Below are 16965 nucleotides of genomic sequence, written 5' to 3' on the forward strand. Positions count from 1 at the left end.
GTCAAAAGTATTGCGCTAATCAATGCTTCTGAATTGAGAATGTGAAAAAAAGGAAAGCAGTGTCATACAGCATGCGGTGAACAAAAAGAAAGGAGTGGGATTGGGGTTTTGGGTTGCAGGTACGACCGCCATCCTGTTTCCTTCCTCTGCTCATCATTATGGTTTTAGACGTGTTCTTTTTCCTACACCTTCGTATTTCCCCAGCTGCGGAGCAGAGAACTTTGCAGGAAATGACTAAAGTGCGACACTGGCCTGGTTTTGAAATCTCAGCTTTGACGAAACAGGGTTTAGGTAAGAAGTGTGTGACTTTATGTCATTGTAATGCAGAACCTTTCAACGCGTTTGACATGAGTTCGCTCAGCGACCTTGCCCTGGCGGAGAAATAAGACTGCGTTTCTTTCTAGGTCAGAGAATCAACAGCACCTGCGCCGAGCAAATGAACCTGATCCATTTTGCAACGGTTTTAGTTGTGCTTGGTGGGGAACCATTGGCAGGTAGGTGACTTGCATTTGCCTAACATAGAGTATGTCAACGAAAACAATTAAACTGCACTTTTCTTTTAAGCCACAACCCTAACTAAAAAGCACTAGGCAGCCAGACCTGTCTAAGATACACCTCTGTGTACTCAGTCTAAACGCTGGTTCCTCGCTCACTGGTTCCTCGCTCACTCTTCTATTACGCAACGCTCTTTTCCGTCCACTATTACCGCACTCTAATCCTCCACCTTTTTTCCACGCCCACGAAATGCTGCCCACGTTACACTATTAGGACTTGATTTTCAAAACCGTTTTACAATGGCGCAACGCCATTGGACAATGACAATGGCAATGTTACTCTGTCTGGTTGACAAGACTCCTCTCACTAATCTACAGTTGCCTTGTTTATATAGGCTGCTTGGTTAATCCACTGAAAGTATGTTGATATATAGATTTCATAGTGGTTGCAACTTGATATATTGTTTTACATTCAGAGTATTATATATTATTGCGCATATGCTGCTAATATCTGCCTTTAGTGATGTTTTACTTTGTGATCAGATCACGTGGAAGTGCAATAAGACACGTATTTGAATAAGGCCGGAAGCTGTATGCTTATGAGGCCGAATGCCAGCATTTGGGATGATTGGCATCTCCTTTCCATCTCTGTTAAAGTTGTGCCTACATTAGGACCAACAAAGTTATTTAACACTTTTGGTTTTTCTTTGCAATACCACCAGATTCATTTACACGAGGCTTTCAGATCTTTGTCATTATAGATGCTAGTGAATGTTTTCTGAGTTGGGGTTATCATCAGTGGTCTTTCATTATTATGCATCAGGTAGTGAGGATGTTTAAGAACAAGACTCAGCATGAATGTGGAGAGTTTTAAGGAGACAATTTAACTTGGTACACATCCTGGTCATACAACGGGTTTTTGTTGATTTAGATTAAATCCTGGCCTTCTTAATGTCATCTCAAGGGCAGAGGCTCTGACTAATAAAGATTAATGGTGACCATTTTAATCTCTGGTAAAGTGTATTCACTATTCATATCCAATTCTGCAAACAGAGCAGTGGCAATGGGATTTCTCACGAGGAAACTGATTACTTTTCTGGTCTGAGCTGTTCAATTGGATTTATTTGTGTTGCATTTCGGTGTAAAAGAAAGGATTTAAGATGCACTTAGCTACACACTTTCAAAGAGAACGGCAATACAGTTCTCACGTGAGGTTCCATTGTTGAGGAGTGATTCCAGCACTGATACACGATGAAAGGTCCCCATTGCTTCTATAGTGTTAAAGGAAGCTGAGTCAGGATATGCCATACGTGACATAAATCCTCCAAACTCCAAGCATTGCATTAAATGTAAAACTCATCAACATTGTATAAGCATTTTTTTTTATAAGAAAGGAACTTACATCTAAGAATAACATGCAAATAACGAAATAACAAGCTGTTGGAGGAAATTGGACTATTGTGTTGAGCTGGAGGTGCTCTGGGCCTCCAAATATTTCCAAATATGTCTACACATACATATAGGTTTTGACATATGTTTTGGGTACTTGTAAAGATCTTGAGTTCATTGGTTTACTACCATGTTGCAATGAAGGATCTTCAGCAATACAGTGCTGCAGTTTGTGTTAACCATCACCTGAGCCGGATGTAGTTGCTGAAGTTGGTGAGGATATTATGTTGGTGTTTATACTTCAGGTGTTGGAAGAGAAGAGAGATGCTATTGTCTTGCACAAGGAAAATGTACCCATCGGGTAGGATCTGGCTAATATAATGGTTAAGCGACAATAAATAGAGTTAAAATATTCTGAGAGCATTCAAGTTGCTTTTTATGCCTGAAATAAATGTACTGTTTCAAAAAGGGTGTCTTTGCCAGATCATGACCAAGAGATGTTGAGGGATTTTAGTGACAGCCTAGAATTGGTTCTGAAGTGAGCCACCAGAGGTTGCATATGGGCAGCATGAAAGATACATGTCAGTCAGTGAATAATGCCAGGTAGGTTGTGGGGTAAAGTGTCTAATGGCATTATGTCCCCACTCAGTAGTTGAGTTGGTAGTTTTTGAAATGTTGTGGCTTTAAATGATTATTTAAAATCTCGAGGTAGAAAAGATTAAGGTAGTTACTGATCAGAGAGTGGTAACATGTTGGGCTAGTGTGTATTCATAGAGAAACAATACTGCATGGACATTTAAGGATACCGTTTTTTTCTAAAGAGAGCAAAGCCATGTTAAGATCTAGTTTGTTCGATCTGCACATCCAAAGTGGAACCAATGAATTAGGTAAGAGAGTTAAGTGATTGCTAAATAAATCTGTGCATTTGGTTGTAGTGAATTTATTGCACTTGAAAGAGTTGCGCATGATAATGTTTGAGCATACAGGTTGACCATGCATTCGATTAATGCTAAAAGGCATGCCTTTTGTAATAGTAAGCTGTTATACTCCTGTATCAAGATTGAATCCTTCATGCATGCATAAGTAGTGTGTACTCACTATCAGTATTGACTCTGAAACAGAGCAAGTCTAACTTTTATCACAGAGTCATAGTTGATAGTATATGTTTTCTAGTGAATAAGAGTCATAATCTATATTTCATTTCCAATTATTTATGAGTGTGTATGTCACTTAAAGCTATGAAGCTGGGAAGCGGTTATGTCCTATTGGATGATGATTGGATGTGTGGTATGAGCTGGGTGTCCAAGATGGCATCTAAGCGTGACCGTAAGATTTGTTTTGAGAGGGTGTTGTTGGAAATGAGAACTTTGAGCACATTTTGATGGTGAATGGTAATTTAATTTCTCAGCTAGTTTGAAAGTCTGTTACCTGATAAGCATGGATGTGTTGGCTTACCTGAGTCTGCTAGTCATCCACATCATTTTCAAGCAATACTGTCCTATTTAAATGTTTTACCCATACCTATTTCTTGAATTTGTATATAATATAGATGTTGCCATTTGGCTGGCTTCTCTGCTACTGATATTGTCATCATTCCTTACTGAGTATAATCTCGATCACTTTAAGCTATGACTGTGTTCTCCTCACCCCATCCTCATGTGCTCAGCTCCTCCAGTGCAAACTTGTATGAGACCTTTTCAGGTCCTTGGTACTTCATTCACAACAGCATGTTTGATCAAAGGAGGTATGTTGCTGTCAGTGTTCACAAAGGATAAGGATAAGGATGGCCTGCCTCGCTTTAAAGTTGCCTTTTACCCATACAGCACCATTGGAAATATCACATACACCATAAAACTGGCTGGATCTATGTAGGTGACAAATGAGGGAGGTTTCCACTGCTTGTGTCTCATCAGTCATATAGTCACCTTGGATCTCTCTTTTGTTGTGTGTGCTGTCACTTTGAAGCCCCTACAAGGGAAATCGACAGGTGTGTCATAAATGGACTGTGAACTTTATGTTGGAGTGGATATGTTTCAGTGGGAGATGCTGAACTATGTGACCAGATTGAATCCCAGTGGGTAGAAAAGTGCAATGATGCCCCTGCCCCCTTTCCTAAAAAAAACAAAGCTTCCTTGGACCTGTCCTCCCCAAATAACTACCAGCCCTTAACAACAGTCACGTTCCTCCTCAAATTCATAGAGAGAGCTGAATACTTGCAAGTCCAATGCCACCTTTAATCTAACAAAAGTCCAGGGCTTCTTCAATCAGGTTTTAAACTGGGTCATGGAAGGAAATCTGTCCTGCTCGACCTTAAAAATCAACTTGACTCCATCAGAGATAAAGGCAAACCAGTCCTCCTATTCCTGCTCGATCTGTCTGCCGCATTCATTTTAGTGAACCATAGCATTCTCTGCCAGCACCTCACCTCAGTGGCCAACTTTCCATGGGAAGCCACTTCTGGGATAGCCCCCTTGCTTGCCGACAGGACAATAAGCGTGTTCTCTGAAGTAGCATGTGCCCTCCCTCCCCTATTCCCTTGTGGTGTTCCCCAAGGCTCCTGTGTCTCACCAACACTGTACAATATATTTACAAAGCCCCTTTTTGACCTCTTGAACTCCATCTGCATCACCCACACCACTTATACCAATGACACGCAAATCCTGCTCCCCCTCACCAGCACCTACATAAAGGACACCCAGTCCCTCATTTCTATCTACTCAGTCATCCAGGCGTGGATGGCGGGCAACAGACTCTGCTTAAACAATGAAAAGATGAAAAGATGGCACTCCTGATCATTGAACCCCCATCTTTTCTAAAAAATCTTGACATCCAATACACCAGCTTCAAAATTGATAACCTTGTGATTCTAGGTGTCTACCTCGATCCGACCCTCGGCCTCATGCGTCAAGTCAACGCCATCATGACTTCAGCAGTCTACACAATGAAGCTCACCTACACAGACAGACAATTCCTTGCCCAGAACAACTGCATCACTCTCGCAAGAGCTATCATAAGAGCCCAACTGAATTACTGCAATGCTCTCTCCGCTGGCACCCCCACACACACAACATCCGTAAGCTACAAGTAATCCAAAACAACACCATCAGAGTAGCCCCCAATATACCGAAATAAGAGCATATCTCCTGAAATGCCATTGGCTTCCTCCTCAAGGAAAGGATCATTTTCAAAACTCTCTCGATCACTCACCAATGCCTATCTAACTCAGCACCCCTATACCTTTCTCAAGGTTTGACCAAAGTACAATCCTCCAGACCCACCAGAAGAGCTTACTCCCAGAGGTTAGTCGTGCCCATATCCAAGCGCACCAAAAGTGGAGGAGCCAGTTTCTCTGCGTAGTTGCCAACCAATGGAACTCACTCCCACCACCCAGAGAGAAGAACAATCGTACTGGTCATTCAGAAAAGCACTCAAAACCTCAAAACCTGACACCTATGACACTCAGCTATGAAAAACTCTATATGCTTCCTTCCCTGTTTGTCTCCCATTTCTCTCCCTTAAGTGAAAGTAACTCATTGTAACAGCACATCGATGCCTTTGGGTTTTGCACGCTTAACAAATGGATAAATAAATAAATAATTAGGTGAAGGGTTTCACTGAACCATCTCGCAGATAGGCTTAAAGAATAACCTGTCAATCAAGTATACTAGAGGTAACCATAGGGACATGAAGAAAGAAAGGTGATGTTACATGAACCTGGAACAGGTTGTATAGTGTACCTCTTTGAAAACAAGCACTCTTGCCATTTTAGTAACAATGGGCCTCATTCCGAGATTGGAGGCAGCCATGGCGCTATTAGCGCCATTGGCTTCCTCCAATAACAGTACCGAGTCCGCCCTCATTCAATGGGGACTTACCGGTCTAGTCGGACCTTTGCAGGACCTGTGAGTCCCCAATGAAAATACCATTCCCCATTCCCATTTGAGCCCCCATAGCGCTCAATGGGAATGGGGAAGGTGCAAATAACGGTACCACAATTTGTGGTACTGTTATTTGCTCCCTGGACCCGTTGTGGCTCCCGCTAAGGCTGCCTGGTAAAACCTGGTAAAACCAGGCAGCTTTAGCAGGACCTGCAAAGGGACCTCGAATAGGGCACAAGGAGATTACGGGCACCAATGTCCTTAACGGTGTCCGGTATCCCTTTGCGCCCACCTCATAATGAGGCCCAATGTGTTGCAGAGAAAAATCAGGATCATATTATTTTCTTTAGGTTATTTAAGTTGAACTTTGAATTATTTTATACATTTGTTATTATATATAATATTTGTTATTATATTTATATCATGTTTTAATATATACATTTGTTATATACAACATATGCAAGGTCTTGCGCCAGCCACTCAACCACAAAGGCACAAAACTCAACCATCCACAAGAAAGCCTCCAGCCACAACTCCAGACACCCTTCTCTCCTCACCGCCTCTTTTCTCAACCCGAACAACAAAGAGACCCCCAAAACCTCTGCCAATAACCAAGGGGGAAACAGCACAATGTTCAGCCCTAAGAGATTGACCACACCCCCTAACCACACTCACCCCAGAACCGCAACAAGACCCCATACTATACAGAGCCCTCATCAATGCCAGGTCCCTGTCCGCTCATGCTCTGGATATTAACGACCTATCATAACTTTGAGCCTAGGCCTATTGGTTATTACAGAAACATGGCTTCACCAAGCCTCAGGCCCTGTACTGTCCTTAGCACTTCCCCAATGCTTCACCAATCTGAGATGCGATAGAACAGACTCTCGAGGGGGGAGGGACAGCTCTCATACATAAGGATTCCCTCTGGATAAGACACTGCAGCTCTTCTACAAAAGGGCACTGCGAACGATTATCAGTTAAACTTGTCACCTCACCTATGTATACCATCACCATATCATCCTATACCGTCCGTCTACCTCTCCCCTACCTTCAAGGAAACCTCATCCATATCATAGGGGAAAACATCAAACCCACGTCCAGAACTATACTACTACGAGACCTCAACCTATGCCTCAATGACCCATCAGACCACGCAGCAACAGGTGTTGCCAATGCCCTATTAGACCTAGGCTTCAAACACTGTGTCACAGCCCCCACACATATCAAAAGAAGAACCCCGGACTAGATAACCGACCTGAACAGCTTAATCACCATCACCTCAAACAATCCCTGCCCTTGGTCAGACCATAACGTCAATGCTTTACCTTCACCTCACTCAAACTAACTCCACCCACCCCACCACCACTACTACCCACCTGGTCAAGAAGTTCAAAAAACATCTCCAAAGAATCTATCTCCCCCTACCTTGCACCCCTAGCTCTGGAGAATCTAGCCTCAAATGACCCTAAATATTTTACTGAGATCTACAAAGGCACATTAACCAAAGCCAAAGACTCAGTAGCCCCACTCCACCCAGAAAAACAAAACCTACAGACCACGGCAACCTGTGGTTCACACCTGAACTCCAAGAACTTTGCTCTCAGAAAAGACAAGCAGAAGCCCTCTGGAAAATAAAACCTGCAGAACGCCCCAAACTGGCCTTCATCAAGATCGCAAAAGAATTTAAGCAAGCCATCACAACAGCTAAAGTAGCTATTTACTATGCCAGAATAGCCAATGTGAATTCCATTTTGCAGGAACGGTCCAGAACACTGAGAGAGCTTGAAAATCCGGGATTTGCCTACTCTGGAAAAAAACGAAGATCAATGAATCAAGACTAGTCCCATCAACTTCCCCACCACCTCTTACACCACACCCGCCTTCTGCCACAGAGCTAGAAACAGCCAATATCCTCAAAAACCTGCAGCCAACCAAATGCAAAGAGACATATGCCCAGCGTCAATCACAAAAGACTGCTCAGCAGCCCTAATCCCCTTTATCACAAAATTAATTAATGCCTCATTCGCCATGAAACTTGCCCCAACAGAACTTAAAGAATCATGTGTACTCCCATTGCTGAAAAAACCCTCACTAGAACAGAAAATGCCCAACAACTACCAGCCCATTACCACATTACCCTTTCTGTTAAAGATTCTAGACTGAACAGCCTACAACCAGATCCAACATTACCTAGAATCCAAACACATCCTAGGAATGTGACAATCAGGCTTCTGTCCTGGCAATGGCACTGAAACCCCAGTACTTGACCTTAGGATTCAAATGGGCTCCTTCAAGGATGAGGGCAAACCAGTACTCCTCCTTCTACTCGACCTGCCAGCAGCACTTGACCTTGTAGACCACAAAACTCTATGTCATCACCTCACGGCAGCAGACGACTTCTCCAAGGAGGCCTTGCTCTGGATCGCCTCCTTCCTAGAAGTAAGGACCATGAGAGCCTTCTCTGATATGGATAGCGCTTCACCTCTCCCTCCCTATCCATAATTGGTGTCCCCCAGGGATCATGTGTTACCCCATCCCTTTATAACAAATTTACCAAACCCTTATTTGACCTTCTGGACAAACCCGGGATATCCTACACACATTATGCTGATGATGCCCAAGTCCTTCTCCCCCTGACAGGATCATTCGATACAGACTCAACAATGCTCACCAGAGTATACCTGACAATCCAGTCCTGGATGAAAGCTAACTATTTGTGTCTAAATGACAACAAGACTAAGATCCTACTGGTAGGCTCCCCAGCAGTACTAAAGAAACTGAGATTGGATCCAGATCCCCGTCTAAGATGCCATAAAAACCCTAGGTGTTTACCTAGACGCCTCCTGATCCCTCAACAGACAAGTCAATGCTATTGACTCATCGGTAGCCTACACAGCAAAATTAATCAGCGCAGCGAGACAATTCCTCAACTCAGATAGCTGCATGACCATTGCCAGAGCAATCACAGGAGCGAGATTAACTGCAACATCCTATTTGCAGGCTTATTTAGAAGGAAATTAAATAAACTGTAAGTAATTCAGAATAACACCCTTAGAGCATAACTAAACACCCCAATAAATGATCACATTACAGTCACCAGAAAAAAGGCTCACTGGCTCTCGATTAAGAAAGTATTATCTTCAAGACTCACTCTATCACCCACAAATGCTTGAATACAACTGCCCCCCAGTACCTGTCCTAAAACATTGAAAAACAAATCCAACAGACCAATATGATCCTTCCATGCCAACAAATTAGCTTTAACATAAGTGGAAAGAGACCACGGAGTGGTGTAAGCTCCCCAGCAGTCACAGTTAACCACTGGAATTCAATCCCAGCTGAACTAAGAGCAAAGAATTCATACTGGGCCTCCCGAATAACCTTGACAACCTGGCTCTTTGCCTAAACTTTCACTGACCAGGATGTCACCATGAATGCAATCTATGTCCTGAATGTCCTGAACTCCTCTCTACTAACTAAGTATCTTTACCCAATGTATTACTGATAAACCATCTGCTATGATTCAAGCTTTTGTATACATGTGACTGGTCTGCAACAGTGCTCTGTTACCTGAGGGTTTAGGTGCTATACAAATGAAATAAATAAATATCACATAGTATCCATTATTTCTTTTCATTCAAGGTAACACAGGGAACATGCCTTGGTCATGCGGTCTTGAAGGTGAGCTGTCAATTTTGGAATGTCGTTTACCAACCTCAAATATTTTGGAGAATACACAAAATGCAGTCAATTGGTTCACACAAAGTGGAATGGATGGATTAGCCAAAGTGACCACAGGAGCATCAGGCAGAATAGTTTTCAGTGGGATGGTTCTACGGTTTTTGCCAGCTGAAGTTAATGACACTGGGATCTACTTCTGTCGCATAGGGTAAGTATTTGTATTTGTATTTTATTGATTTATAAAGCGCTTTACGCCAAAGTAGACAAGTTGTTTTGCAGCATATCAAAATGGATCCCTATCATAATCTTGGAAATTAACCTAATCTATGTAGTGTGTTAACATCAGTCTGTAGCAATTCCTGAAGATGTATACATTTAACTTTAAATATTAGGGGGAACAGATATGGACAACTAGCAAAGGGAGAACACATTCTTAACTATTGAAGAGTGGATCCACTAATTAAAGAATAAAAGAATTAATTAATGAATGAATGAAGGAATTAACGAATTAGCAAATACCATCAACTTTACAGTGCAGATTATAAACCCAATTGACTCTTGGAGATTGGTATAAAATGATGGCTAGAATGGGGCAACACGGTCACTTGAAGTGAAACGATATGTAATGTAATTGTTTCCCATCTAATCTTATTGGATAGAGTGTTCCAGAAGTGAAACATGTCTTGCACCTCTAGGGGAGTAGCCCAATGAAGAAACTGTTAGTACAAATTCATTAAAATATAATTGATAACAGGAATTTGGGAGAGGATCAGAACAGTAAAGTTGATGAGTAATTATAATTGAACGGACATAGAGTTGGGCATTCAGATATGTGTGGATCAGGTGCACGATTTGTTATTGTATGTATGGCTCCACACAAGAAAGGTGACAGAAGGATTGTGTACCATGATTCACTTCTTCAAACTAAGAGGCAGTGAGTGTTATGTAAACTTTGAATGTGGCGGCTGGGTCTGGCTGGTGGCACTCTATGAATGTGCTTTGTGAAATTGAGCCAAGAAAATAGCAGTGTGATTCATTTGATGGCAAATATAGGGGAGAACATGAGGCAGGAATGCCATGTGATAATGGCACTTTTGATAACAACAACAAGTGAAACACTGTTCATCAACCAAGCCCATTAGGAACTACTTTGCTAAGTTTGAATTCGTATTTTCTTCGCCTGACTGTACCATTATAGAAATGGGTCAGCAATATGTAAATCAGTCTTGGCACTGATCCCCTTCACCCCTCCTCCCTCAGAATGAGCAGTGCACCTAGAACTTCTAGACTGTGTGCACTCTGTAAGGGGGATAAAGAAACTACAGAAATTGTTCAGAATACTTAGACTGGTCAATAAAATGCAATTCCATTCTTTGTGGCCAGCAAGCAAGGGGAGTATATGTAGTGAACATCAGTTTGGTATAACCATGCATAAATAGTTATAGCTTCCTACAACGTGAATACAATAAATAAAATGTAAGCACTATTTATGTATTTATAAAAAGCACACTTACTGACATGTAAATGTAGAACATATGTATTATATAAAATTGGAAATGGCAATAGAAGGTGTTTCAGGTAACTGTACCTTGATGTTTTACAGTAACACGAATCTTAAAATGTGTTCTAAATTTAATAAACTACCTGTTTGCATGTTGTACACAGAAGATGTATGAAAATATACACAGTCTCCATTTAAAGAATAATTGCTACACCTATCAATTGGCCACTGCACCAAAAGGCTGCCTTTGATTGTGTCCAGCAGCAGGATTCTCATTGCTTTGAATGGGTGTCTCCAACCTCCTTGTAAGGGTAAACATATGCTTTTCTGAGAGAGGTCCTACAGTAGGATAGAAAGGGAATGTTTTACTGCTGCACTGCTCTTGCTCACGTTGCCAAATAGGGAAGCCATGTACACTTCACTGTAGACTGTATTGTGGGTATTCTTGTGTTTAACCTCTTGGTGAATATTAGAATAGATGCACATACCAGAGTTAACCTGGTGCAGGTTTATAGACCTCCAATAGCTATCCCAGACTTTACTTCACAATTATGTATTAAGTTATCACCCCTGCTAAAATCCACTACGAAATTGATGCCACTGGGCGATTTACATGTGTGGATGGGTAATCTAACAGAACGTTCAGCAGAGGGATTACAAATTGCATTTACTAATTTAGATTTTATGCACCCAATTAGAGTCACCACCCACTCAGGAGGGAATACTTTGGATGGGCTGGCTACTCACAGTGTTATGATTAATTATTTATCCCTGCCCATGGCCTGATCATTTCCTGATCCAGTTTATTATAGTGTCGGAGAAAAGGATTAAAACAATTACTAAAACTGTATTAACCTCTAAAAACACTAGAACGTTATCTCCAGCAGCATTACAAGCCTGGATTACTTCTTTAGGGGACAATGTAGGCAGGATGGAATCTGCTGATGATATGGTTAAGGCCTACCAGGATATGTTAGTGAAAGTAACTAATAGCATAGCACCTCTGATAACCAGACTGGTACCAGACAACAAACTAAAAGCATGGTTTCCATCAGATCTTCTGAAAAATAAAGCCAAAAGAATACATGTTTTTATGCTCTGAAACTTTCAAAAAATATTGTACAGAAGGACGCATATAATTTTGCCTCCAAGCTTTATTAATTGGCAATTATCTCTGCTAAAAAAACAATGTTGGATAAAAAGATTGCCAAGGCATAGTATAAATCTAAATAGCTATTTAAGTTGCTAAAACAGTTAGAAAATCCCTGTCCAACAAAAAAGATAGGTCTCAAAAAGGAACCAAATGGTGTACATCGATATAAGAAGCCATGCTGAAGAAACTTGAGCTAATTAAATTGAACATTGAGGCTAGTAGGAAACTGGTGGATCAAGAAGCTGCTCCCCATCTTTGAAATGCAGAAAATTACAGAATACAAATTTAATTTTAGACGAATGTAGGAAGCTGAGTTGACAGTTATTATTGACCTACTCAAACCTACAAAATGCAAAGGGGATGCTTGTCCAGCTACCACCATTAAAGCTTGCACCCCAGCATTGATAGGGATCCTGTCCAGATTTGTAAATGTGTCTTTTAAGGAGAGCCATGTTCCTGATGTTCTCAAGAATGCCTGGATCACTCCTCTGTTAAAAAGAAAATCCAGACTTGGTCCCCTTGGTGCCAACACATTACTGGCCTATCAGTAATATATCATTTCTACTGAAAATTGTAGATGGTGTTGCGTATGTCCACATTTTACAGCATTTAAACAAACTCAATATTTTAAATAAAAGGCTGTTTGGTTTCAGGCAAGGACACAGCACAGAAACGGCCTTGATGGACCTAGAATCCAGGCTGTTGCAGTTAATGGATAAGGGGCAGGCCGCACTACTAATGCTGCTTGACCTATCTGTGGTCTTCGACCTGGTTGATCATTCTTTATTGGTCACCAAATTGATTGAAATGGGTGCCTTTTCGGGTAAGGCTGCACTTTGGCTACAGTCTTTCCTGAATAATAGGTGGATTAGGGTGTGTAGCGAGGATGCAGAGGCTGTACCAGCACTGTGGGGAGCCACAGAGCGTGTGCCTCTCCCCCTCACTCTATAATATTTTTTATTGTATTTATTATTAATGCATTCAGTCAAATTGACTTTTTACAAAACATAGATACATCAATCATTTCTAATTAATTCATTAATATATAGAAACCAATTCATACTGTTTCAATTTAAATAAATACACCAATAAAAAGAAGCAGCTTAGCATTAAAACAAATAAACAAATACCGAAAACTAAAAATACAGTAAATGCATAAGTCGCATCCATCCAAACGTTCCCCTCTATGTCTACCTGTCTGCTGAGTATTTCATGCAACAGACATTTGTCATGTTGTAGATATAGATTTGTGGGGATGGCAAGGAGTGGCTATCCTAGTAACAATAAACAGAATGCATATGCTGGAGTAGAATAGGAGAGAAGATCCTTTAATTAAAACCAGCCTAGGCGTTTGCTTTAAACAATACTGTTTTTCCGTTACTTATAATGTCTATGGGGAGCAGGTAACTTCTTTACTATATAGTGCCAGACCCTAAGTAATGCAATGTGTACTGACACTGAATTTCAATTTAAACAATAGGCCCAAAATGGATCAGATTTGACTGTATCATAGTTGTGAATCCAAGGGCTCATATATGCACGTATACAGTGTGCATAGAATTGGGCACTCAGTAAACAAATGCTAACATGTTTCCAAGCGTTCACTTTTCATACAAACACGGCACTGTCTACCTTCCAAATGTATTTTCCATTGTGGACCCAAAATGGAGAGCAACGGAAATTAGTTTATTCAAAATCATCTAGGTTGGGAGTCAGTGTGATATAGGCTTGTGGTCTTCTATAACAGTGTACCACATTTGTTACATTGCTTAAACCTTTTAGGGTGCCAATATGTGTGTAATTTTTATTCCAATAGAAGAGAATGAATTTTGCTTTGAATGATCATTTCAAATTTTGATATCCACCCTTTATATTCCAGTTTGGGTACCAGTTAATAGCATGAAAAGTAGACATCAGAAGTTTGTCAAATGTTTCACTAATCAAACCACCTCTTCTACCATTGTTTGTCCCCAAAGTGTTTAATATGGGGCATACCAGTGCCATCTTGGTCTTCAAGTAAAGTTCAGCCCTTTTCCTTTCGACCTGTCCTCCCTGCGAGATCAACCCTAGCACCAAGCGAACAACCTCCATAGGGACAGAATGACTTAATCTCAGCAGCTTTCTCCAAAATGTCCCCTCAAGGCTATTAAGCCATGTTAGGTCCCTTATCCTCAACGCCTCTAATCCGTGTAGGATAGCCGGGCAGAAACACTCTCTATAAAGGGCCAAAATGACTTGAAGGGAATATCCTGCCGTGTGATGGGCAAAGGTGGTAAAAGTTGGGTCAGCTGTATTGCTTTCCTCTTCTTATTTATAATAATGTAGGGATCAGCGAGCCCTGCACTCATATCCAGCCCGAGATGAGGGTAGTGGTCCACATATGACACTTCACCCAAAGAAGAGTCTAACTTCATCCTGCGTACCGTTTTCGCAGATATTAATAAGGTTGTGATTTTATCTATATTATTCTCAAGGTCGTTCTCCCTTGATATTAGTCCAAATGGTTCAACATGGATTTGTCACCACTGAGTGTATAGTCAGAAATTATGAGGTTGTCTCCATATAACATGCTCGCGAACCTCGTTTGACCAATCTTGGGTGGGCAGTTTGAAGCAGCCAACAACCTTCCAGGGAGGTTTTTTAAAATATTTTTATGGTACCCCTTTTTGACTGAGCTGATTAATGTGGGAACAGAAACATATCACAATGCTTGGAGCATACTTCCTGCGGTTTGAGGTTGCAGATTGTTTGTACAGAAAAAAAGTTAAAACGCTTGTAATATATTTGGATCAGAACCTCAATATGTGAGCCCAAGTTAATAATCTGGTCTCTTTGTCTGCTTACTATATTAAGTTGTTGGTCAAGTTACAACCCTTCATTTCAGCAACGATTTGCAAGACAGTTGTGAGAGCCATTATTGGCACACAAATAGATTACTGCAGCAGTTTCCTAGTGGGGATCTGTAAGGGTGATTGTGCCAGGCTTCAATTGATACAAAATAGTACTGTTAATATTACTGGTGGCTTCAAGAGTAGATACCATGTACCAGATATTAGGATAATTCTACATTGGCTCCCTATTGAGGCCAGGATTGAATATCGGCTTATCATGATTACTCACAAATGTTTTACATTGTCAAATCTGGTTTACATAGCAGAGGTACTAGAGAGTAAATCATCTATTTGAGATCTCAGATCTAACAATTTGAATCTACTAAAGGTGCCTAAATGTAAATGTACAATGGTAGAAAAATTGCCTTTCTTTGTAGGAGCCCTGAAAATCTGGAACAGCATACCTATGAATCTCGGGGCAATGAAATCCACTGTAGTGTTCAAAAAAAGCTCCAAACTTTGCTCTTTAGATACCTGTCCACCTCTAACCAGATGACGATGCCTGCCTAGTGTTTTCAGTTGTGACGTTTCTTGGATTCCCTGTTAATTGTCTTTGTCTATTTGTTCTGCGCCTGTATGCCCCTGGGCCACTTGGTGCACTATATTAATGAAATAAAGTAAAATAAAAATGGGAGTCCCCTTCCTATTCTTCCTTAAGATGCGATGGGCTTCCATGCACATTTTGGACTGTGCTTTTTTCTCCTCCACTCCCAATCTGGTTTGGAAATTTCCAGATCCGATCTATTGTTTTGTCTTAGGGAGCAAGACATTATGGAGGATATATTCACAAATATTCCTCTTTTTAGTTTATGCTGTAGCAATAAGGAATTGAAGGCCCTGGGGTGTTTCCTGGGAAATCTCTGCTTACCAACCTCTTACCAGCATGTCCCTCACCACCTGCACCTAATAAACCTACATGGGATTTGCAATGCAAATCTAGGGGCACATTTTGGTGAGATGTCAGCAAAGTTGGAAAAGAGCTCTTCTATCCCCTTGTTTGGGACAGTGGGTGGAACATGGGGTTCACCATACACTAACTCTAGGAGTTACATTGCATAAAGGATGGCTTCCTCCAATCCTCAGAGTCTACCTAACCAGTCTGATCAATGTTATTTCATCAAATTTGTGAATACATTGTGTTTCGCAAAACAAACTGGCACGGAAATCAGTGCCTTTTATTTTTATTCAAAGCAATACAATACGGACCAAAAGGTGCGAAAAGGCATTATTGGCAGAAGAGATTTTCAATAATCAATTGGAAGAAAATTCGATTATTATGACTAGAAGACTGAATAGGCAACATTGATGAGTAGTGCAAAGGAGGGAGATATCCTCAGAAAAAAGACAAAAGAAGGAACAGTCTGAACCATATACTGTAACATTATGAATTTGCACATAAATTGGAAGTCTGGAATTACTGCCAATTAAACATTTTAAATGGATTATAATTATATGGACTCGATCTCATGTTCTCCTTGACTAACTACAGTAAGGGATACATATGCATACTGTGGTTTAATATCATCTGTAGTTTAGAGGTATATATTGACTAGTGTTTCAGATAATGGGAGTACTATGCCAAAAGGGGGCACAAGGATTACCAGGTTAATGAAGATATAGGTTGGGGGCTGGCAGGTGGGGTTTCAACATTGTGTTAATGAGTGTCTTTGGTCAACTTCATCTATAAACCACTAATCAAATCAATCACACAGTCTGCTATATCTGGACATGTTTAAATGTTTAAAACAGGTGATTTTTGGGAGGTATAGACACACCGTGCCTGCCCTTTTCCACATCTTCTCCATGACACCCGACACCAGAATAACTAAATTATTGACAGCAGACAGTATTCATTCAAATAATAACAGTGCCTGACTTTAATATGGCACATGCTACAATAATCGGTCTTGCAGGCACAGCTATTCCTACCTAATGCTCCCTTTGGTCCATTTGATTCCCTTATTGTGACAGACAG

General features: G+C 41.0%; 1 protein-coding gene across 2 annotated transcripts in view; it reads left to right on the plus strand.

Annotated features, from left to right (window-relative positions):
- Positions 1-337: 337 nt before the first annotated feature.
- Positions 338-16965, plus strand: part of LOC138525566 (interleukin-18 receptor 1-like) — a 574775-nt gene continuing 558147 nt past the window's right edge. For both annotated transcript variants that reach the window (XM_069635601.1, XM_069635603.1), the window contains exons 1-2: positions 338-494; positions 9407-9653. In XM_069635601.1, coding sequence (XP_069491702.1) covers positions 437-494; positions 9407-9653 — 305 coding nt within the window. In that variant the 5' untranslated portion in view covers positions 338-436. The remainder of the gene's footprint in view (positions 495-9406; positions 9654-16965) is intronic.

Source organism: Ambystoma mexicanum, chromosome 7p, assembly GCF_040938575.1.
Source record: "Ambystoma mexicanum isolate Mex_15411 chromosome 7p, UKY_AmexF1_1, whole genome shotgun sequence".
In the NCBI taxonomy this organism is placed as follows: domain Eukaryota; kingdom Metazoa; phylum Chordata; class Amphibia; order Caudata; family Ambystomatidae; genus Ambystoma; species Ambystoma mexicanum.